This window comes from Salvelinus fontinalis, chromosome 23, assembly GCF_029448725.1.
Source record: "Salvelinus fontinalis isolate EN_2023a chromosome 23, ASM2944872v1, whole genome shotgun sequence".
Lineage (NCBI taxonomy): Eukaryota > Metazoa > Chordata > Actinopteri > Salmoniformes > Salmonidae > Salvelinus > Salvelinus fontinalis.
Window position 1 is genome coordinate 42,861,693 of NC_074687.1, and position 24,991 is coordinate 42,886,683.

Sequence of the window (24,991 nt, forward strand, 5' to 3'; positions counted from 1 at the left end):
GGTATGTTGGCCATATACCACAAACCCCCGAGGTGCCTTAATTGCTATTATAAACTGGGGACCAATGTAATTAGAGCAGTAAAAATAAATGTTTTGTCATACCCGTGGTATACAGTCTGATATACCACGGCTGTCAGCCAATCAGCATTCAGAGCTCAAACCACCCAGTTTATAATAGACAATAAACGGCCCTGGCTGCATGTGCAATAGACGTTAACTCATTGATGGTATAAATACAGTAGGTATGGAAAGGATTGTCTGGGTATGTGAGAACTGGACTACTGTATGCCACTCTCTACATGCGTTTTGATCTTGCACAGGCAACCTCTCCTAGACTGAGTTATCTGTAATCTGTCTGTACTGAGGTAAACATGAGTACTGTCGTGATTGCTGTCCTTAAAACAATGGAGAGGGGTGAATCGAATCTGCAGTCGGCTAATGGATTAGGTAGAGATAGAGTGTGTGTATGGAGACGGAGAGAGCAAGACATTTAAAGTGAGCAGCAGCATACTGTGGCAGCCTACAGGAAAACAGCAAAGGATTTAAAAAAAAGCAGCCTTGGAAAAATTGAACAGCCCTCATCAGATGCTAGGGTGTAGGAAAATAGGAAAAGAGAGGGAGTGGCAGGGAAGGAAGGAGAGGGGGGTAGGTCGAGGGGGGAGGAGTGTACCAGAAGGCGGCAGTGTTGACTAGGGAGACGTTTTCCCAGATGAAGCAGGCAAAGTAGAGCATAGAGGACATATACACTGAGCCAGCTTTCCTCTGAACACTCCCCATCTCCTGAGCCCAGTGCTTGGCTAGTGGTCTCGGGACACTCCCTAAGCGTCCATAGTTCTGGAGCTTTCTACTGGGCCTGCTACCCCCACCAGACCCCTATCTCTTTTGGGTGGCCAGCTATCTTTGACACTTCCTAATTCTGGTCTGGAGCCCTTTCCTGGACTGGCTCTCACCAAACATCCCAATCTATTCTGGAGCTCTTCACAGCAGTGGCAGCCCCAGTGTAGCCAGGGCAAAGACCCAAGGGAGAGGTCCACAATTTGGTAAGTGTCATTTCTTCTCCTTTGACTCATTATATTTGTTCTTATCTTGACAGTAAAAGGCATAGCCTACACTACATTATGTGTTCAGCGCAGGTTGTGGTTTAGTGTTGCGGTTGTTGGTTTGATTATAATCTTATCCCCTGGTTGCTGTTTTGATTCTGTCTCATATTACAGCATCTGGTTCTACTTTGTTGTCCTTCAGCCAGCCTCCCTACATGGCACAAGCACATTTTACATGTGTGCTAAAAGACTGGTGGACCTGAATGTGTTTACAGGATTCTTCACACAGCTCATCCTGAAGTGTAGCAACAGCCCATTGAGGGTTGAGTACAAAGCTTTCATGAAAGGGAAATTGAACATTCCTGTGGATATATATATACATATATATATTATTCTGGATTTTTTTTATTTAACTAGGCAAGTCAGTTAAGAACAAATTCTTATTTACAATTACAGCCTAATTTACAATGACGGTCATATATCACAGATGGTTATAATAAGGGGTGCTTGTAATTAAATGTAGAGTGAAGACATATGGGCATATGATGAGGCTGCCACTTCACTTGATAAACAGTATTTCTTTAATACTCTGAGTAGTTTTTAGTGTGAGTAGCCCATTTAAAGTATGACGCCAACTTGCCAGTGAGTCAGGATTCTCTCCCTGTGTTTGTGGTCAGGTGGACACCCTCAGGCACGTGGCTGGGTATTAGTCATATACCCTGAGAGAGTTCTCTTTCCAAAACACTAGCAACGGCCCACCAAATAACATAACATAGAGGTTTATTCATTGGTTAGAATCGTATGACTATGTGTGTACATGTGAGCGTGTACTGTATGTGTAGAATATACTGTAGTTATAGGAGGGGTCCATGAAAATGACTGCTTTGTGAGAGCTCTTCCTATTCTTTCACATCTTTTCACAAACACCACATATCAAAAACATCACTGGTGTTGTTAAAAAAATATTCAACGGATAGTTTTCTTTGCAGTACTTCAGGGACAATGCTTTAGTTACACTTGTATTGCTGAAGAAGGAGTGGATATTTCGCTCACAAACTAACAGTGGGGCTGGGAGGAAAAGCCTCTGTGCTATTTTGAACTACGGAACAATTTACCTTGCTGTAAACTGTAAAAAAAGAGAGAAAATATACTATCAAAATTAGCCATTGTTCTACAAAGGTTGTAAAATGACAACGTGAGGAAAGGGAGACATTCTACAGCCCAAAAAAGAAGGAAGATAAGCCATTTGAACTATCCCTTTATGGAACATTTGACTGTTTGGAGTGTACAATACAATAAGTTCTTGTGAGTTTCCTCTCTGTGAGGAGTTGAGCACCTCTTCCCTAGGGGACTAGACAGCTGATTGGTGCTAAATATATTTTCTTCCAAAGGCTAATACACTTGTATTTGATAGCAGCACCAAAAGTAGTTGTCATTCTAACACAGGGACATAGAGAATAGGGTTGGAGTCAATTCAGTTATGGCATATGACTTGAGAATTCGCATATGAATTGGAGAGTTAGCTGTTACTTTTGGTGCGATTTTTTAGATTCATGAATGAGATACCTGGTTCATTCTCTGTATTGTCCTGGTTAAACTGCATTCACCCCTACACTGCTTGAGAATTCTGCAGTGGAAACTACAGTCCAGGGAGACTTAATTGAATCCATGCAGCCCACCGACTGTAAGAACTGCCAAGCTTTGGGTTGTCAATCTTATACACCTCTCCCTCTTAGTCAATCAGTAGAAAAAAAGAGAAAGCATAAGTCTGATTGGATTTCCGAGCTCTGCATGCAACCCAGCTAAAATGTTGATGACACAGTTAGATCGATTATTCAGCCATGGATGTCCACACTGATCAGGAAGTAGGGAGGGAATAATTTTACTTGTGTCACTCTTACAGCATAATATGTATCACAGCAATTCTTTTTGTCTTCTTTTTTTGCAGGAAATTCCCACGGGCATCTGTCAAGGCTAGCAATGGAATCTCCCCAAAGCTTGTGTAAGTTGACAGATACTAAAAGGTTGCATGAGGTTGCATCAATAATGCAGTAATACAATTTAAAACCTCTACAGGATCGGTGGGTTCCCCGTGGGACGGTTGAGCTAATGTAGGCTAATGAGATTAGCATGAGGTTGTAAGTAACAAGAACATTTCCCAGGACATAGACATATCTGTTATTGGCAGAAAGCTTAAATTATTGTTAATCTAACTGCATTGTCCAATTTACAGTAGCTATTACAGTGAAAGAATACCATGCTATTATTTGAGGAGAGTGCACAGTTATGAACTTTCAAATGTATTAATAAACCAATTAGGCACATTTGGGCAGTCTTGATTTAAATAAAATTGAACAGAAATACAATGGTTCATTGGATCAGTCTAAAACTTTGCACATACACTGCTGCCATCTAGTGGCCAAACTTTAAATTGTGCCTGAGTTGGCATAATACATTATGGCCTTTATCTTGCATTTCAAAGATGATTGTAGAAAAAATATTTTAAAATCATGTTTTTTCTTTGTATTATCTTTTACCAGATCTAATGTGTTATATTTTCCGACATCGATTTAACATTTCCACAAACTTCAAAGTGTTTCCTTTAAAATGATATCAAGAATATGCATATCCTTGCTTCAAGTCCTGAGCTACAGGCAGTTAGATTTGGGTAAGTCATTTAGGCAAAAAAAAAAAAAAAACGTGTGGATCTTTAAGAGAATTTCCTCTGATCAAAATCTTAAAAATGAACTTTGGAGTACAGATATTGTACTCCATTAACCAGAATAGAGAACCAACACGAGGTCTAAATTGATTAAGACAATATTTGCAAGGATGGTCAAGATGACCTTTGACCCCAACCTTGACCACTAACCCCTGATCCTGCACAGTTGCCCATGGTGACGAGGACCTCCAGGTGATGAAGGCGGGGGCAATGTTGAGGAAGGTCAAGTCTCGCTCTTGGAAGAAGCAGCGACACTTCCGCCTGCAGGAGGATGGCCAGACCATCTGGTATAAGTCCAGGTGGGCAGGGACAGGCCACTCCATCTGTGAGTACTGCACGTGTGTGGGTGTGGGTGGGTGGAGGAAACAGGGAGGAGACAGCATAAGAATTGACCAGACTGCAGATAAAAAGTTGAATTAACGGCCATAGTATGTCTCTCTTGAAAAAAGGATGAGGCATACAATCATCTATTGAGAAATCACTTTAGCATAGAAAAAGCCTGAGTATGTCTTCACATGATGCCTAATGTTCTCTCTTAGTCTCTGTGGCTGACGTGGATGTGGTGCGCGAGGGTCACCAGTCCGAGATCCTGCTGAGTATCGCTGATGAGTTCCCCGCTGACCTCTGTTTCACCCTGGTGTTCCGTGGTCGCCGCAGCAACTTGGACCTGGTGGCGGAGTCGCCGTCCGAAGCGCAGATCTGGATCCGGGGCATCCGCAAACTGATCCAGAACACTGAGAGCATGAATGACAAGGAGAGGCTCGACCAGTATCCTTGTTCCAAGCTCAGCATTAAATACAATATACGGATTGATTAACCATACAAACCAATGAGGGTCTATAACGTTGCTCCATGCTATCTTATCTCTTACTAATTGTTGCCCTTAGCCAGCGTCTTCCTTTTCTCAGGTGGATCTGGGACTGGTTTAAAAAGGCGGATAAAAACAAAGATGGACGGATGAACTTCAAGGAGGTGCGCACACTGCTGAAGATGATGAACGTGGGCATGAATGAAGAGTACACTCTTCGCCTTTTCACGGTGAGGTTACCGTCATCATCTACGGTTCACTTTTGAATTGAGTCCATCTTCCATGCTAACTCTTGTAGAGATCCAGCTATTTGTCTCTCAAGAATTTAGGCATATGCACATATACTCACATGCAAATCCATGGATTTTGACATGTAATCAACTTTAAAGTATTGTGAGCAGTAGTTAAATGTGGATGATGTAAGTGGTGGAATTGTTCCCAACATTGGTTGCTTTTCTATGATGTCATCGTAAGCGACTACACTGTCAGTGGTCTACCATCATAAAGTGGTAGAACTCTAATCGAAAATAAAATGTAATGGGAACACCTTTTCTCTGAAGTAGACAAGTATTCTGCTCTTTGCTTTTACCCCCAGATGGCTGATAAGTCAGAGTCAGGTTGTCTGGAGAACGAGGAGTTTGTCCAATTCTATAAGATGCTGACGGAGAGGGAGGACGTGTGGCGGGTGTTCCAGGACTATTCTCGGGACGGACAAATATTAACCCTCGCTGAGCTGGAGGACTTCCTGAAGCAGGAGCAGCAGGAGGGGGAGAGGAGTCTGGTGCACGCCCAAGAGCTGATTGACCGCTATGAACCCTCAGAGAACGGTAAGGACCACTGTGCAACTGTGCAAACTACAATATGATTGAGACCAATAATAGCCTCATTAAGACAATGTCAATCATAATGAATGACAACCACAATGATCATTACCTAGTCTACCTGAGTGAACCACAAGAGCCCACAATGGCCGGTCAACAAGTCGCCATGTTTCATAAAAAATATGTTGTATGTTTTTTAGTGCCCTTTTTTTTTTTTTTTTTTACTTTGTAGTTTGTTGGGGGGATTCTGTCATGGAAATTCTTACACAGGGACACTCAAAGTCAATCTTAAATTAATCATTGTTTATTGTCAGCGCGCTGGAGAGGTTCCAACCAACTAAATGCACCATAGTACACATGTCAATCAGGAGCTCTGCCTGGGCAGTCCCAGCAATTGTTTTATATACGGCTATACACAGACAAGTTATATTTGCATGATTTAGCATAATTAATTCATCATTACCGTTTGGTTTTATTCATGTGACTGACCAATACTGTTTCATAACATGGGGCAGACCAACACCTTACGAGGCTTCTTTCTCTCCAAGCTGAAACCTTTAAACTGAGATATCTTTTGTTTGTTCTCAAAACAAGGTCTAGTCATACTGCCAAATTGCAGCTGCTGATAAGTGAGGATTTGTACAGTCAGCCACTTGCATGAACACAGAAATTGATTTATAGAACAGCACATGAATAGAACACAGAAATGAGTTATAAGAAAAGCACAAACATTAACATTTCCATTACAGTTCCAATAAGATATTTATATATATTTGTCCTTATATTAAGTATTGTATATTGTATGTCCATATATATAGATTTTTCAACAAGTAACCATGATTGACCACAATTATACTGACCATAGTCAATTGTAATCAACTGCCATTGTCAACCACAATCAACAGAGAGATGTAGTTACTGAGCATTTTCTGATTGGGTTGACTTATATAAGACAGAACTTCCCATGTCTTCTCACAGCCAAGAAACACGGGGCCATGTCTATAGACGGCTTCCAAATGTACCTGGTCTCTCCGGAGAGTGCGATCTTGGATCCCCAGCTGCTGGCCCTGCACCAGGACATGAGCCAGCCCCTCAGCCACTACTTCATCTGCTCCTCCCACAACACCTACCTGATGGACGACCAGCTCCGAGGACAGAGCAGCCAGGAGGCCTACATCCAGTGAGGAACAAAACACTCAGCATTGCAACCCATTATAGCTTACATGGCAGTAAGGCAGTATTCAAACAGCTTTTGATATCCACCGCTGTTTAACTCAGTATGTCTGTGTGCAGGGCTCTGAAGCGTGGCTGTCGATGCGTCGAGGTGGACTGTTGGGACGGGCCAAATGGGGAGCCGGTTGTTTATCACGGCCACACCTTCACGTCCAAGATACTTTTCAGAGACGTCATCACCACACTGGCGGAGTACGCCTTCCAGGTGGGCACTTCAATACCTGAATTAACTGTAGCCTTCATGACCATGGCAGCTCTATCCCCAACTCTAAGTCCAATCCAGTCTCTTAGTGGTTCTGGTCATTTGTCTTCTGTATTGGTTTTTGCTCCAACCAAGTATTCAGCATCATAAAACATCCTGTCTTCAGCCTTCACCTCTTCTCAGAAGAACTACTATAAAAAAATGACTGTCAAAGTTCAACACATTTTTTTAGGCATTCCGTCCCTGTGTCCCAGGTGTCTGAGTTTCCTGTCATCCTGTCCCTGGAGAACCACTGCAGCATGGAGCAGCAGAGGGTCATGGCCCAGCTCCTGGACACCATCCTGGGGGACACACTGCTCAGGGCCCCCCTCGACACACTGGTTCCCCAAGAGCTGCCCTCTCCCCAGGTAAGACCAACACTGGACCCCTTCAATTCACTGCTCAGGGTCCAGGGTGGTACTGCAGTGGCTCCGCAAATTATTTTTTTTGGAGGGGGGAGTAATTTGTTGGGGATTTTGTGGTGAAGGATACATATTTTATTATCTCTAGCTGCAAAAGAGTACCATTGTGGATACCATTTTTATGTCTCTGCGTCCAGCATAAAGGAAGTTAGATGTACTTTCACAAGCCAATGCTAACTAGCGTTAGCGCAATGCTTGGAAGTCTATAGGAACAGTTAGCATGCTAGCTAAAGCTGAGGTAGATAAATGGCTTCATTGACAAAAATCTCGAACTATCCCTTTAATATGGAGGAAATTACAGTCATTGGTGCTAATTACAGGCTTTTTTCTGTAATCAAAATACAATTATATTCAAACATGGGACAATATTTCCTTTTGCGTCATCTATGTATAATACATTACATCATCTATTCATTGGCATCAGTTATTATACATTGTCATCTATACACATGTGTGTATGTATGTGCGTGTATGTTTGTGTGTGTGTGTGTGTGTGCCCCCGCACCCGCATGTGTCCTTGGATTCGTGCATACTCATATAAGGATCTGAAGGGAAAGGTCCTGCTGAAAGCGAAGAAGATTGGCGGCCTAGAAGAAAGTGAAATGCTGACCGATGAGGTCACTGATGAGGTCAGCGACGAAGAAGAGGCTGACCCTAAGAGCCCGTCTGCAGAAAACCTGTCTGCAGAGGACCTTCGTCTCAATGATAAGGTATGTGGCTGGACGGATGTATCTGGAAGGATGAACGGACGGATGATGGACAGATGGATGGATGGATCTGTTAGGATGGACGGAAGGATGGACGGATGTTTGGAGGTGAACGACTGGCAACCTCTTGCCGTCATCTGCACCAACTATTACACTTATACATTACTATATTATTACTGACAATACATTCTGCCATTTTGCAAACAATATCACACACTAAGCAAGCAATAAACACTGTGCCTTGACCTGCCAGCTAATCATGATATGCCGTGGTTTAATTAATAGCCACAAAGCAGGTGATATCTGTTCACTTACATGTAACGTCCTGTCTCTTCAGAAATCCAAGTTCTCCAGGGAACTCTCGGATCTGGTGGTGTATTGCAAGAGTGTTCATTTCCACAGCTTTGAGTACTCTCGCCTGCACTCCAAGTGCTACGAGATGTCCTCCTTCTCTGAGTCCAAGGCCAGGAAACTTGCAAAGGAAACAGGTGCGCCCTGAACTTTTTAGCAATACCTACATAGCAAACAATGTATCGATATTGCCAAGGATCATTGGTTAGGAATTCACAACCATTCACTGTTGTAGGTCCCCTGGGTTACGGGATGGAAAAAAGCATTACTGTATGGCTGTGTATTTCTCAGGGGCAGAGTTTGTGCGCCACAACAGCAGACAGCTGAGCAGGGTCTACCCCAGTGGCATGAGGACCGACTCCTCCAACTACAACCCACAGGAGCTGTGGAACGTAGGCTGTCAGATAGGTGAGAGCCTCTTCACTTAAACCATTTTGTACTCAGGTCAATGTTGTAGCGTAAATCTGTTTTTAAACAAGCTAGCAGTTTTGGTTTCCTATTGATTCTGGGAATGAAGTCATACGTTAACTGACCTGTAAAACTGAATGTTTTTTTAAATGTTCTGAGAACGGAAGTAAAAATGTTGTCTGTTCTGGGAATGTTTATTTTTAGGTTGCAGGGAGGTTCTGAGAACATTTACTCTGGATCCTTGAACGTTTTCCTGGGAGGTTTTATTAACGCTTTGAGAACTAAAATTCTAGGTTATTTTGAGGCTTCCTTAAAACTTTCATTGAATGTTTCAATAACATTTTTAATAACACTGTTAGCTTATTTTGGGTTAACTTTTTTGAACTCCAAGCACAGATAGGTCACATAGAAATGCAGTAGCGCTATAGGTTCAGGGTGAATATTTTGCTATTTTCACAACCAATAATAATGATTGTGGTGGTGCGAAATGGTTGGGTTTTGATGAATAAATAAGTGTATGTGTCGAGGCTTGACCCCTCACTGGCCAATCAGAACATGCTCCGTGGCTAAATATGTGTTTGGTTCAAGTTGTGTATTTACGGTCTTTTATGTATTGCCTTGGAATCAACTCCAATTCCAATGTTAGTCCGTTATAGTTTGTTAAATAGCTTGCAGAAACGAAATGTCAAAATGTAGACCTATCCCATCTTTGCTAAATACATGAACTTGAACCTGTTTGTAGTCCACACTGTTCTAAGTAATTGCATGGCTTCAATATGGAAATATATACAGTATCATTTAAAATTTTGGACACACCTACTCATTCAAGGGTTTGAGTATAACAATAGTGAAGACATCAAAACTATGAAATAATACATGGACTCATGTAGTAACTAAAAAAGTGTAAAACAAATCAAAATATATTTTAGATTATTTTAAGTAGCCACCATTTGCCTTGACTACAGGTTTGCACACTACTCCCTTCACCGAACAGCACAAACGGGCTCTAACCAGAATAGAAAGAGGAGTGGGAGGCCCCAGTGCACAACTGAGCAAGAAGACAAGTACATTAGAGTGTCTAGTTTGAGAAACAGATGCCTCACAAGTCCTCAACTTGCAGCTTCATTAAATAGTACCCGCAAAACACCAGTCTCAGCGTCAACCGTGAAGAGGCGACTCCAGGATGCTGGCCTTCTAGGCAGAGTTGCAAAGAAAAAATAAAAGATTAAGATGCGCAAAAGAACACAGTAGCTGGACAGAGGAAGATTGGAAAAAAGTGTTATGGAAAAACGAATCTAAGTTTGAGGTGTTCGGATCACAAAGAAGAATATCCGTGAGACACAGAAAAAATGAAAGATGCAGGAGGAGGGCTTGGCGCCATCTGTCAAGCATGGTGGAGGCAATGTGATGGTCTGGGGGTGCTTTGGTGGTGGTAAAGTTGGAGATTTGTACAGGGTAAAAGGGATCTAGAAGAAGGAAAGCCATCACTCCATTTTGCAACGCCCTGTGGACGGCACTTAATTGGTGCCAACTTCCTCCTACAACAGTACAATGACCCAAAGCACAGCTCCAAACTATGCAATAACTATTTAGGGAGAAGCAGTCAGCTGGTATTCTGTCTTTAATGGAGTGGCCAGCACAGTCATCGGATCTCAACCCTATTGAGCTGTTGTGGGAGCAGCTTGACCATATGGTATGTAAGATGTTCCCATCAAGCCAATCCAACTTGTGGGAGGTGCTTCAGGAAGCATGGGGTGAAATCTCTTCAGATTACCTCAACAAATTGACAATTAGAATGCCAAAGGTCTGCAAAGCTGTAATTCCTGCAAATGGAGGATTCTTTAACAAAAGCAAAGTTTGAAGGACACAATTATTATTTCAATTAAAAATCATTTTTCACAACCTTGTCAACATCTTGACTATATTTCCTATTCATTTTGCAACTCATTTCATGTATGTTTTCATAGAAAACAAGGACATTTCTAAGTGACACCAAACCTTTGAACGGGAGTGTACATGGTTAGCAGATGCTATTGCGAGTGTAGCGAAATGCTTGTGCTTCTAGTTCCGACAGTGCAGAAAAATCTAACATGTAATCTAAAAATTCCACAACAACTACCTAATACACACAAATCTAAGTAAAAGAATGGAATAAGATTATATACATATCAATATATGGATGAGCAATGACAGAGCGGCATAGGCAAAATGCAATAGATGGTACAAAATACAGCATACACATGAGATGAGTAATGCAAGATATGTAAACATTATTAAAGTGACATTATTAAAGTGGCCAATTATTTCAAGTCTGTATGTAGGCAGCAGCCTGTCTGTGTAAGTGATGGCTGTTTGACAGTCTGATGGCCTTGAGATAGAAGCTATTTTTCAGTATCTCGGTCCCAGCTTTGATACACCTGTACTGACCTCGCCTTCTGGATGGTAACGGGGTGAACAGACAGTGGCTCGGGTGGTTGTTGTCCTTGATGACCTTTTTGGCCTTCCTGTGACATCGGGTGCTGTAGGTGTCCTGGAGGGCAGGTAGTTTGCCCCCGGTGATGCGTTGTGCAGACCGCACCACCCTCTGGAGAGCCTTGTGGTTTTGTACGGTGCAGTTGCCATACCAGGCGATGATACAGCCTGACAGGATGCTCTCAATTGTGTGTCTGTAAAAGTTTGAGGGTTTTAGGTGACAAGCCAAATTTCTTCAGCCTCCTGGGGATGAAGAGGCACTGTTGCGCCTTCTTCATCACACTGTCTCTGTGGGTGGACCATTTCAGTTTGTCAGTGATGTGTACACCGGGGAACTTCAAACTTTCCACCTTCTCCACTGTTGTCCTGTCGATGTGGATAGGGGCGTGCTCCCTCTGCTGTTTCTTGAAGTCCACGATCATCTCATTTTGTTTTGTTGATGTTGAGTGAGAGGTTGTTTACCTGACACCACACTCTGAGTGCCCTCACCGCTTCCCTGTAGGCTGTCTTGTTGTTGTTGGTAATCAAACCTACTACTGTTGTGTTGTCTGCAAACTTGATGATTGAGTTGGAGAATCAGTGAAGTGGAGATGTTGTTTCCTACCTTCACCAACTGGGGGCAGCCCGTCAGGAAGTCCAGGACCCAGTTGCACAGGGCGGGGTTGAGACCCAGGGCCTCAAGCTTAATGATGAGCTTGGAGGGTACTATGGCGTTAAATGCTGCGCTATAGTCAATGAACAGCATTCTTACATCGGTATTCCTCTTGTCAAGATGTGATAGGGCAGTGTGCAGTGTGCAGTGTGATGGCAATTGCATCGTCTGTGGACCTATTGGGGCGGTAAACAAATGTAAGTGTGTCTAGGGTGACAGGTAAGGTGAAGGTGATATGATCCTTGACTAGTCTCTCAAAGCACTTCATGATGACAGAAGTGAGTGCTACGGGGAGATAGTCATTTAGTTCAGTTAACTTTGCCTTCTTGGGAACAGGAACAATGGTGGCCATCTTGAAACATGTAGGGACAGCAGACTGGGATAGGGAGAGGTTGAATATGTCCGTAAACACACCAGCCAGCTGGTCTGCGCATGCTCTGAGGACACGGCTAGGGATGCCATCTGGGCCGGCAGCCTTGCGAGCGCTAACACGTTTAAATGTCTTACTCACTTCGGCCACGGAGAAAGAGAGCCCACAGACTTTGTTAGCGGGCAGCGTCGGTGGCACTGTATTATCCTCAGAGTGTGCAAAGAAGGTGTTTAGTTTGTCTGGAAGCAAGACGTCGGTGTCCGTGATCTGGTTGGTTTTTCTTTTGTAGTCCGTGATTGTCTGTTGACCTTGCCACATACGTCTCGTGTCTGAGCCATTGAATTGCGACTCCACTTTGTCTCTATACTGACATGTCGCTTGTTTGATTGCTTGGCGGAGGGAATAACTACACTGTTTCTATTCAGCCATATTCCCAGTCACCTTTCCATGTTTAAATGCGGTGGTTCGCGTTTTCTGTTTTGCGTAAACGCTGCCATCTATACACCGTTTCTGGTTAGGGTAGGTTTTAATAGTCACAGTAGGTACAGCATCTCCTATACACTTCCTTATAAACTAACCGAATCAGCGTATACGTTGACATTATTCTCTGAGGCTACCTGGAACATGTCCCAGTCCACGTGATCAAAACAATCTCGAAGCGTGGATTCCGATTGGTCAGACCAGCGTTGAACAGTCCTTAGCACGGGTACATCCTGTTTGAATTTCTGCCTGTAGGAAGGGAGAGGCAAAATAGAGTCGTCGTCAGATTTGTCAAAAGGAGGGCAGGGGAGGGTCTTGTATGCATCGCGGAAGTTAGAGTAGCAGTGATCCAGTGTTTTTCCAGCGCGAGATCTACAGTCAATATGCTGATAGAATATAGGTAGCCTTGTTCTCAAATTTGATTTGTTAAAATTCCCAGCTATAATAAATGCAGCCTCGGGATATATGGTTTCCAGTTTGCATAAAGTGTAACGGCAGTCGTAATCCTCCTCGGACGAGGAGGAGCATGGATCGGACCAACACGCAGAGTGGAAAGTGGTCATTATTTAATGAACGTAAACTGAACACTTACACATACAAAAACAACAAACGTGACCAAACCGAAAACAGTCCCGTGTGGCACGAACACTGACACGAGATACAAACACCCACAACACACACGTGAAACCCAGGCTGCCTAAGTATGATTCTCAATCAGGGACAACGATTGACAGCTGCCTCTGATTGAGAATCATACCCGGCCGAACACAAACATCCCAACATAGAAAATCACACATAGACAAACCCACCCAACTCCCGCCCTGACCAACTAAATAAATACAAGACAAAAGAAAACAGGTCAGGAACGTGACATAAAGTAAAGTCCAGTGAAGTTCCTTGAGGGCCGTTGTGGTATCGGCTTGAGGGGGGATATACACGAGTGTGACAATAATCGAGGATAATTCCCTTGGGAGATAATACAGTCGGCATTTGATTGTGAGGAATTTTAGGTCAGGTGAACAAAAGGACTTGAGTTCCTGTATGTTGTTACAATTACACCATGAGTCGTTAATCATAAAACATACACCCCCGCCCTTTTTCTTCCTGGAGAGATGTTTATTCCTGTTGGCGTGATGCACAAAGAATCCAGGTGGCTGTACCATCTCCGACAGCATATCCTGAGAGATTTTCCATGAAACAGAGTATGTTACGATCCCTGATGTCTCTCTGGAAAGCAACCCTTGCCCTAATTTTGTCTACCTTGTTATCTAGAGACTGGACATTAGCGAGTAATATACTCGGAAGCGGTGGGGTGTGTGCGCGCCTCCTAAGTCTGACCAGAGGACTGCTCCGTCTACCTCTTCTCCGGCAGCGTTGTTTTGGGTCAGCCTCTGGAATCAATTCAAATGCCCTGGCTGGTACATAGAAAGGAGCCGCTTCGGGAAAGTCGTATTCCTGGTCGTAGTGATGGTAAGTTGACGTCGCTCTGATATCCAATAGTTCTTCCCGGCTGTATGTAATAACACTTGAGATTTTCTGAGCTAACAATGTAAGAAATAATACATAAAAAACAAAATACTGCAAAGTTTCTTAAGGACTAGAAGCGAGGCAGCCCTCTCTGTCGGTGCCATCTTTACAGTAATGTTGGACTGTTGTTTCTCTTTGCTTATTTGAGCTGTTCTTGCCATAATATGGACTTGGGTCTTTTACCAAATAGGACTATCTTCTGTATACCAACCCTACCTTGTCACAACACAACTGATTGGCTCAAACGCATTAAGAGGGAAAGATATTCCACAAATTAACTTTTAACAATGCACACCTGTTAATTGAAATGCCTTCCTGGTGACTTCCCCATGAAGCTGGTTGAGGGAATGCCAAGAGTGTGCAAAGCTGTCATCAAGGCAAAGGGTGGCTACTTTGAAGAATATCAAATATAAATTCATCCCAAACCATCTCAATAGGGTTGAAGTCGGGGGATTGTGGAGGCCAGGTCATCCGATGCAATAACATCACTCTCTTCTTTGCTGGTGATGCTGTGCAAAAATAAGTGTTTATACAAGGGTGGCTACTTTGAAGAATCTAAAATATATTTTGATTTGTTTAACACTTCTTAGGATACTACATGATTCCATATGTGTTATTTCATAGTTTTAAACCTGATGAGGATAGAGGGCGCTATTTACACTATGGGGGAAAAACGTGCCCAATTTAAACGGCCTCGTACTCTATTCTTGCTCGTACAATATGCATATTATTATTACTATTGGATGGAAAACACTCTCTAGTTTCTAAAACCGTTTGAATTTTGTCTGTGAGTAAAACAGAACTCCTTTGGCCAGCAGCATACCACCCTGCATACCACTGCCGGCTTGCTTCTGAAGCTAAGCAGGGTTGGTCCTGGTCAGTCCCTGGATGGGAGACCAGATGCTGCTGGAAGTGGTGTTGGAGGGCCAGTAGGAGGCACTCTTTCCTCTGGTCTAAAAAATATCCCAATGCCCCAGGGCAGTGACTGGGGACACTGCCCTGTGTAGGGTGCCGTCTTTCGGATGGGACGTTAAACGGGTGTCCTGACTCTCTGAGGTCATTAAAGATCCCATGGCACTTATCGTAAGAGTAGGGGTGTTAACCCCGGTGTCCTGGCTAAATTCCCAATCTGTCCCTCAAACCATCACGGTCACCTAAAAGTCCCCAGTTTACAATTGGCTCATTCATCCCCCTCCTCTCCCCTGTAACTATTCCCTAGGTCGTTGCTGCAAATGAGAATGTGTTCTCAGTCAACTTACCTGGTAAAATAACGGTAAAAAAACAAAAAAAAAAAACACTTTCTGACCAGGAAGTGGAAAGTCTGAAAATTATGCTCTGTTCAAGGGCCTGCCTATAAATGGGCATGACACGTATGAGTATACATGCACGTCACACACCTTCCCCTAGACGTCAAGAGGACGTGAGAGAAGAAAGGAAGTGTTTATCTTGGTCTGAGGTGGAATAAATCATCTTGGCACGACGAGTCATCCATTTTTTTTTCTGGAGAGCGCGCAGATGGACCTGGAATTGCCTTTTGAAAAGCCGTCGTTATAGGCGAATACTATCTCCGGCTTTGATTTTATTTGATACATGTCACAATATCATCGTAAAGTATGTTTTTTCAATATAGTTTTAATAGATTATTGAAATTTCTTCAGGACGTTAGGCGTGTTACGTTGTGTGCCTTTGTTCAGAAAGGAGAGCTTCGAGCCACTTAGCCAGTGTGCTTGCTAATTCAAGAGGGAAACACGATGTTCTAAATCCAAACAACGATTGTTCTGGACAAAGGACCCCTTGTCCAACATTCTGATGGAAGATCACCAAAAGAAACATTTTATAATGCTATTTCATATTTCTGTCGAACTGTGTACTAGTAGTTTTGCGCCCAGGTTTTGGGCACTCGGTCGACATAACGTAAGCCTTATGTGGTAATGAAGTTATTTTTAGAATTCTAACACGACGATTGCATTAAGAACTAGTGGATCTATCATTTCCTATACAACATGTATTTTTTTGTAATGTTTATGAATAGCTATTTGGTCAGAATAGGTGAGAGTCTAATAGAAATATCCGCACATTCTGGGAAAAAGATGCTACGTTAGCATAATGGATAACCACTGATTTCAGCTCTAAATATGCACATTTTCGAACAAAACATAAGTGTATGTATAACCTGATGTTATAGGACTGTCATCTGAGGAAGGTTTATGAAGGTTAGTGAAAATTAATATATTTTGCTGGTTTATTCGCTAACGCTAACGTGCCTATTGCTATCGCTAACGAGCCTTGATGAATGAATGCGGTTGTGTGTTTGGCTATTGTAGTAAGCTAATATAATGCTATATTGTGTTTTCGCTGTAAAACACTTAAAAAATCTGAAATATTGGCTGGATTCACAAGATGCTTGTCTTTCATTTGCTGTACACGATGCATTTTTTCAGAAATGTTTTATGATGAGTATTTAGGTATTCCACGTTGGTCTCTAGAATTACTCTGGCTGCTTCGGTGCTATTTTTGACGGTAGCTGTGATGGTAGCTGCAATGTAAAACTGATTTATACCTCAAATATGCACATTTTTCGAACAAACATAGATTTATTGTGTAACATGTTATAAGACTGTCATCTGATAAAGTTGTTTCTTGGTTAGTTTGGTTGGTTCTTGGTTAGTTAGGTTGGCTTTGTGCATGCTACCTGTGCTGTGAAAAATGTCTGTCCTTCTTTGTTTTTGGTGGTGAGCTAACATAAATATACGTGCTGTTTTCGCTGTAAAACATAAAAATAATCGGACATGTTGACTGGATTCACAAGATGTGTATCTTTCATTTGCTGTATTGGACTTGTTAATGTGTGAAAGTTAAATATTTCAAAAAAATATTTTTTGAATTTCGCGCTCTGCCTTTTCAGTGGAATGTGGGAGGAGTTCCGCTAGCGGAACGCCTCGGCCAAACAGGTTGCCTTCAATAGTTATTCTACAATGTAGAAAATATAAATAAAAATACTAATAATACATTAATAATTAAAAATAATAAATAATGCCATGTTTTTTTTATGCATACAAAGCTTTTCATTTTAGTCTATTCAAACAAACCCAATTCTAAAAGAAAACAAGCACTCATTAAGATCAGGTGTGGCCAATTAGTGGGCGAAGCCAACACTCCTGAACACACTTCACAAGATAGAGGATAGAGAGAGTTCTGTTGATGCTGAGAATGGGATGTATATGTTTTTAAATAACTTTCTTAGAACGTTCTCTGAACGTTACGAAGGTTTTCTTGTGTTTTTTATGGAATGTTTTCTTTATGTTCTGAGAACAGAATGTATGTTCTTAGAACATTATGTGCTAGCTGGGCTAGTTCAGGCATAGCCCAGCTAGCACATAATGTAAAAATGTGCTTGTTTTTTTTTATACACTCTGTCCCAGACGATTTACCTTAAACAGGCCTAGAACCTGTTGTTTCTATTATATGTTACATTAGGCCTGGTGAAACACACCGTACACATCCATACATGCATTGCTTGCTTCCTGGCTGGAAGAAAGAGAAGGTTTGCTGCCAGAAATGGCAAGGTAACACATACTGTAGATGGGTCTGGAGAGAAACAGGGTGCAAGCCAAGGAGAGTTAGAGACTACAAACATATTGTCTCCTCCCTCTTCTTCACTTTGTGACAAATTTGTGAAAAGGGCTATATACATTGATCTGATGTTCTCTTAGTGGCTCTGAACTTCCAGACGGCTGGGCTAGAGATGGATCTGAACGATGGGCTCTTCAGTCAGAACGGCTGCTGCGGCTACGTCCTCAAACCTGACTTCATGCGGAATGATGACTCTTTTGATCCAGAGAGACCCCAGGACCGGAACGGTTACACATCACTCCGCCTGTCAATCCAGGTCCAGAAACAACTGTGTGCCCGTGCATGTACAGTTAGTGTGTTTTGCCGGTTTCATTTGCAATGTTTTTGAGTGTGTATCCTTGTCTAAGTTTTGATTTTATGTGCATGTGTTTGTCCATAAGGTGATCAGTGGGCAGCAGCTACCAAAGGTGAACCAGAAGGAGGGCTCTATCGTTGACCCTCTGGTTAGAGTGGAGATCTACGGAGTATTTCAGGACCAAGCCAAGCAAGAAACTAGTTACATTGACAACAACGGTGAGGGACCAGCTTTCAAGGACTGGCAAAACACATTCATTGGGGTCTTTGTACAGACCCAGCCTACTCCTGGACTAAAATGCATGCATTGTGGCCTAAGGGGGTCTAGGCCGCTTCCTCCAGTGCACATGAACCACAGCAGCATGGGTTCCAATTCGGCCCAATGCTATTTCAGCACACTCTCCTCTATCTTCTATCCAATAAACTAAGACTTAAAAAATATACAGTACCAGTCAAAAGTTTGGACACATCTACTCATTCAAGAGTTTTTCTTTAATTGTTTTTGTTTAACACTTTTTTGTATGTGTTATTTCATAGTTTTCATGTCTTCACTATTATTCGACAATGTAGAAGAAAATAGTCAAAATAAAGAAAAACCCTTGAATGAGTAGGTGTGTCCAAACTTTTGACTGTTACTGAATAAAAAAAAATAAAAAAAATGCATTACCATTATTATTTCATGTAAGTATTATACACCATGCCATGTTTCAGTGAATTAGATAGAACATGACATAAAACCTCTGTACTTCTCTTGGCTGTCTAAAACCTGGACTCTGCTGCCCCCCCTGCCTACAGGTTTTAACCCTCTGTGGAATGAGACCCTCAATTTTATCGTCCATGTCCCTGAGTTGGCCCTGGTGCGTTTTGTGGTGGAGGACTATGACAAGGCCTCCAGGAACGACTTCATGGGCCAGTTCACTGTGCCCTTCACCTGTATTCAGCCAGGTAAGATTGACCTTATCATATTACACCTGAGGGTGAAGTCTGGACAACTGGGCAAATCCCAATTGCAGTTTTCTTTAAATGATTGTACAAAATAATTTGATACTATTGACTCGATAACGGTTAAATCAATTGATGAAACTTGTCAGAATTTTAGAGTGTTTTAATTTAAGCCTGTTGTGTACATATTTTACTGTATGAGTAATGGTTTCCAAGTGGTTCTTCGTGACAACAAGCTGAATTTCTTCTGGCTCCTCTCCTCACACTTCACAGGATATCGCCATATCCACCTTCTGTCCAAAGATGGGACGGCAATCCCTCTATCTTCTCTGTTTGTCAACATCAAGATCTCAGAGCTAACAACAGAAGTCTGATGGCCCAATGATTGGCTGAATAACATGCCGCAAACACCAACCACATGGGAGGGTTACAATAATACTGTTATCAGTTTTTAAAGCTAAATCTATATGCCAAATTAACTGCTTTGGATCATTTCTGCTTAAATAACCGTTTCTGTTCAAGCTACATCAGCGGGGCCACTGATGAAAGATGAAAAACCACTTGTCTCATGGTCTAGACAGCCTTACCTGGGAATTCTCATTCTCAGATTTTTTTGCTATTTCCCCCAATATATAATCTTTTAAAATAATCTGAGTTTTTTAAAACTTGAATGTCATGGGAGTGCGTCAAATCATATAGCGGTCCATGTTTGACGCCCACGCAGATAACTGAGATGAAATCAATGAAGAACTGCTTGAGCCCAATGTTAGCTTCTTTGACATGGCACGTTCAATAGCACTTGGCTGATCAAACTGATGCAAGGTCTGACATATTGCAGGGTTCACAAGTCCTTTTAGAGTAACAGACTATGGAATGGCCTCTTTTTTTTAATTTCTGTTTTATAACCATCCAAGTATTGAACGGTTGCACTGTATGCTGGTAGAGTAACTTAATTGTATAATCAATTAGTCCTCCATCTAAACATTTCAATATATATTTTTTAAAGTTCCTCAAAGTGTGGCATGGAACTATATCAGTATCTAAAGAATCAGGTTGTAAAAGTATTAAAATGTAAAGTATTTATGTGCATAGAGCTCTGTAAATAAAGAGACAAATTAAAAACCTGTCATTAAAAAAAATATTATAAAAAGCTATATTCCTATTGGTTAAGCGTATTTTTCAACAGCACATTTCTTGCCATTAATTTTATGTCAGTTTTCAATTTTGTTTTACACACCATTAATTGGCTGTTTTAAATAATGTCTCATCAGACCACAGATCTTTTGCTTTATTTTTTTGCAAACTCCAGGCGTGCTGCCATGTGCCTTTTTCTCAGGATGGCTTCCGTCCGGTCACTCTCCCTTAAAGCCCAGATTGGTGAAGTGCTGTAGAGACTGTTGTCCTTCTGGCAGGTTCTCCCATCTCAGCCAAGGAACTCTGTAGTTCTGTCAGAGTGGTCACTGGGTTCTTGGTCACATCTTTGACCAAGGTCCTTCTTGCCCAGTTGCTCAGTTTGGTCGAACAGCCAGCTCTAGGCAGAGTCTGGGTAGTTCCATATTTTTTCAATTTCCCAATGATGGAGAGCACTGTGCTCTTGGAAGATTTTAACACCCTATAAATAGTTTTATTCCCTTCCCCAGATAGGGTATATGCCTCATCACAATTATATTTCGGAGATCTACGGCTAGTTCCTTGGACTTCATGTTATAGTATCTGGGGCTCCCGAGTGGCGCAACAGTCTAAGGCATTGCATCTCAGTGCTAGAGGTGTCACTACAGACCCTGATTCGATTCCAGGCTATATCACAATTGGCCGTGATTGGGAGTCCCATATGGTGGCGCACAACTGGCCCAGCGTCGTTAGGGTTTGGCCGGGGTAGTCCGTCATTGTAAATAAGAATTTGTTCTTAACTGACTTGCCTACTTTCTGCTCTGACATGGACTGTGAACTGTGGGACCTTATATAGAAAGCTTTGCTTCTATCTAAATCATGTCCAAACAATTGAATTGGCCACAGGTGGATGATCAAAGGAAATTGGATGCACCTGAGCTCAATTTGGAGTGGCATAGCAAAGGGGTGAAAATGATGAATTCTTACTTCGTTTTGGATATATTTGCAAAACAATCTTAACATGATTTCACTTTGTCATAATGAGGTATTTTCTTTGAAAATGGGTCAGAAAAATATCTATTTAATCAATTTTGAATTCAGGCGGTAATACCACAAAATGTAGAATAAGTCAAGGGGTATGAATACTTTCTGAAGGCACAGCACTTGCATGGTCAGTCCGTTTGTTACTTTAAAGTTGAAGCTCGGATCTAGTGTGGTGTTGTCACGTTCCTGACCTATTTCTGTTAGTTTGTTATGTGTGTTAGTTGGTCAGGACGTGAGGTTGGGTGGGCATTCTATGTTTTCTGTTTCTATGTTGGTTTATGGGTTGCCTGGTATGGCTCTTAATTAGAGGCAGGTGTTTGGCGTTCCTCTAATTAAGAGTCATATTTAGGTAGGCGTTTTCACAGTGTTCGTTGTGGGTGATTGTCTCCTGTGTCAGTGTTTGTCGCACCATACGGGACTGTTCGGTTTGTGTTGTACTTCGTCATTTTATGTGTAGGCTATTTTTCCCTGTTCGTGCGTTCTCGTGTTTATATGTAAGTTCATCGTTCAGGTCTGTCTACACCGTTTGTTGTTTTGTTAGTTTAGTCAAGTTCGTGTTTTCTTTAATAAATTATGTGTTCAAACTCCGCTGCGCCTTGGTTCCCTCAATACTCCTCCTTTTCGGTCGAAGAGGAGGAGGACCGCCATTACAGGTGTTAAGATGGCGCCGGAGGGGATGGCTGCTGTTTTATGGGCTCTTAACCAACCATGCTATTTTGTTAGTTTTTTCACACTGTTTGTAACTTATTTTGCACATAATGTTGCTGCTACCGTCTCTTATGACCGAAAATAGATTCTGGACATCAGAAGAGTGATAACTCAACTTGAGCTGAACAAATCATTTTTCTTTAATGAGTCGGACGAGAGGGATTTACTCCAGACACGCGAACAGGCCCTCGTCCCCGTCATTCGCAGGAGAAAGAAACAGAGGTTTCACGGAATGAGATCGGGATGTCTTGTGAGGATCTGGCGACGAGTGGCTAACTACAAGCACGTATATCCTACCAACGGATATTAAAAACTGTAATATCTTATGTTTCACCGAGTCGTGGCTGAACGACGACATGAGTAACATACAGCTGGCGGGTTATACACTGTATCGGCAGGATAGAACAGCAGCCACAAGGGGTGGCGATCTTTGTATATATGTAAACAACAGCCGGTGCACGATATCTAAGAAAGTCTCAAGGTTTAGCACGCCTGAGGTAGTATCTCATGATAAGCTGTAGACCACACTATCGACCAAAGAGTTTTCATCTATATTCTTCGTAGCTGTCTATTTACCACCACAAACCGATGCTGGCACTAAGACTTCACTCAATGAGCTGTATAACGCCATAAGCAAACAGGAAAACGCTCAGCTAGAGCGTTTCACAATTCCTGACATTTAATCCTAGTAAAAATGCCCTGTTTAAGGTCAGTTAGTATCACCACTTTATTTTAAGAATGTGAAATGTCAGAATAATAGTAGAGAGAATGATTTATTTCCTATTTTCTTTCTTTCATCACATTCCCAGTGGGTCAGAAGTTTACATACACTCAATTAGTATTTGGTAGCATTGCCTTTAAATTGTTTAACTTGGGACAAACGTTTCCGGTAGCCTTCCACAAGCTTCCCACAATAAGTTGGGTGCATTTTGGCCCATTCCTCCTGACAGAGCTGGTGTAACTGAGTCAAGTTTGTATGCCTCCTTGCTCGCACAGGCTTTTTCAGTTCTGCCCACACATTTTCGATAGGATTGAGGTCAGGGCTTTGTGATGGCCACTCCAATACCTTGACTTTGTTGTCCTTAAGCTATTGCTTAAGCTATTGCCACAACTTTGTAAGTATGCTTGGGGTCATTGTCCATTTGGAAGACCCATTTAACTTCCTGACTGATGTCTTGAGATGTTGCTTCAATATATCCACATAATTTTCCTCCCTCATGATGCCATCTATTTTGTGAAGTGCACCAGTCCCTCCTGCAGAAAAGATGCTGGCACCCCCATGCTTCACGGTTGGGATGGTGTTCTTCGGCTTGCAAGCCTCCCCCTTTTTCCTCCAAACATAACGATGGTCAATATGGCCAAACAGTTCTTTTTTTGTTTCATCAGACCAGAGGACATTTCTCCAGAAAGTACGATCTTTGTCCCCATGTGCAGTTGCAAACCGTAGTCTGGCTTTTTTTATGGCGGTTTTGGAGCAGTGGCTTCTTCCTTGCTGAGCGGCCTTTCAGGATATGTCGATATATGACTCGTTTTACTGTGGATATAGATACTTTTGTACCTGTTTCCTCCAGCATCTTCACAAGGTCCTTTGCTGTTGTTCTGGGATTGATTTGCACTTTTCACACCAAAGTACGTTCATCTCTAGGAGACAGAATGCATCTCCTCCCTGAGCGGTATGACAGCTGCGTGGTCCCATGGTGTTTGTACTTGCGTACTATTGTTTGTACAGACGAATGTGGTCCCTTCAGGCATTTGGAAATTGCTCCCAAGCACAAACCAAACTTGTGGAGGTCTACAATTATTTTTCTGAGGTCTTGGCTGACTTCTTTTGATTTTCCCATGATGTCAAGCAGAGACACTGAGTTTGAAGGTAGGCCTTGAAATACGTCCACAGGTACACCTCTTAGTGTCTTCACTGACATTTTCAACCTCTCCCTGTCTGAGTCTGTAATACCAACATGTTCCAAGCAGACCACCATAGTCCCTTTGCCCAAGAACTTGCTAAATTACTACCGACCTGTAGCTCTCATGTCTGTAGCTATTAAGTGATTTGAAAGGCTGGTCATGGGTCACATCAACACCATTATCCCAGAAACCCTAGACCCACTCCAGTTTGCATACCGCCCCAACAGATCCACAGATGACGCAATCTCTATTGCAATCCACACTGCCCTTTCACACCTGGACAAAATGAATCATTCACACGGGGCTCCTCAGGGGTGCATGCTCAGTCCCATCCTGTACTCCCTGTTCACTCATGACTGCACGGCCAGGCATGACTCCAACGCCATAATTAAGTTTGATGATGACACAACAGTGGTAGGCCTGATCACCGACAATGACGAGACAGACTATAGGGAGGAGGTCAGAGACCTGACCGTGTGGTGCAAGGACAACAACCTCTCCCTCAACATGATCAAGACACAGGAAATGATTGTGGACTAGAGGAAAAGGAGGACCGAGCATGCTCCTATTCTCATCGATGGGGCTGGTCCAAGCACACCAAGGCAGTCGTAAAGAGGGCATAACAAAACATATTCCCCCTCAGGAGACTGAAAAGATTTGGCATTGGTCCACAGATCCTCAAAAGGTTCTACAACTGCACCATCGAGAGCATCCTGACGGTTTGCATCACTGCCTTGTATGGCAACTGCTTAGCCTCTGACCGCAAGGCACTACAGAGGGTAGTGCGTATGGCCCATTACATCACTGGGGCCAAGCTTCCTACCCTCCAGGCCCTCTATACCAGGCGGTGTCAGAGGAAGGCCCTAACAGTTGTCAAAGACTCCATTCACCCTAGTCATAGACTGTTCTCTCTGCTACAGCACGGCAAGTGGTACCGGAGCGCCAAGTCTAGGTCCAAGAGTCTTCTAAACAGCTTCTACCCCCAAGCCATTAGACTCCTGAACATCTAACCAAATGGCTATTCATTGCCCCCCCTCTTTTACGCTGCTGCTACTCTCTGTTGTTATCTAATAATAGTCACTTTAACTCTACCTACATGTA

The 24,991-nt window shown here is 42.5% G+C and overlaps 1 protein-coding gene across 1 annotated transcript; it reads left to right on the top strand.

Annotated features, from left to right (window-relative positions):
- Nucleotides 1-664: 664 nt before the first annotated feature.
- On the top strand, nucleotides 665-20,614 carry LOC129821373 (1-phosphatidylinositol 4,5-bisphosphate phosphodiesterase delta-4-like). Its single transcript, XM_055878986.1, has 16 exons — nucleotides 665-1,040; nucleotides 2,989-3,042; nucleotides 3,929-4,087; nucleotides 4,302-4,530; nucleotides 4,671-4,800; nucleotides 5,166-5,397; nucleotides 6,370-6,571; nucleotides 6,685-6,829; nucleotides 7,081-7,233; nucleotides 7,830-7,997; nucleotides 8,332-8,482; nucleotides 8,637-8,753; nucleotides 17,968-18,143; nucleotides 18,268-18,400; nucleotides 18,977-19,126; nucleotides 19,397-20,614. The coding sequence occupies exons 2-16, from the start codon at nucleotides 3,021-3,023 to the stop codon at nucleotides 19,495-19,497; spliced, it is 2,268 nt and encodes a 755-aa protein (XP_055734961.1). The 5' UTR covers nucleotides 665-1,040; nucleotides 2,989-3,020; the 3' UTR covers nucleotides 19,498-20,614.
- The last annotated feature ends 4,377 nt before the right edge of the window (nucleotides 20,615-24,991 follow it).

Bases quoted from the DNA above. Each gene is read 5' to 3' on its own strand.
- LOC129821373 (XM_055878986.1), top strand. From the start codon at position 3,021: ATGGAATCTCCCCAAAGCTTGT. The intron at 4,531-4,670 runs GTATCCTTGTTC...TCCTTTTCTCAG, and splicing joins GACAAGGAGAGGCTCGACCA to GTGGATCTGGGACTGGTTTA. The intron at 18,401-18,976 runs GTGAGGGACCAG...CCCTGCCTACAG, and splicing joins TAGTTACATTGACAACAACG to GTTTTAACCCTCTGTGGAAT.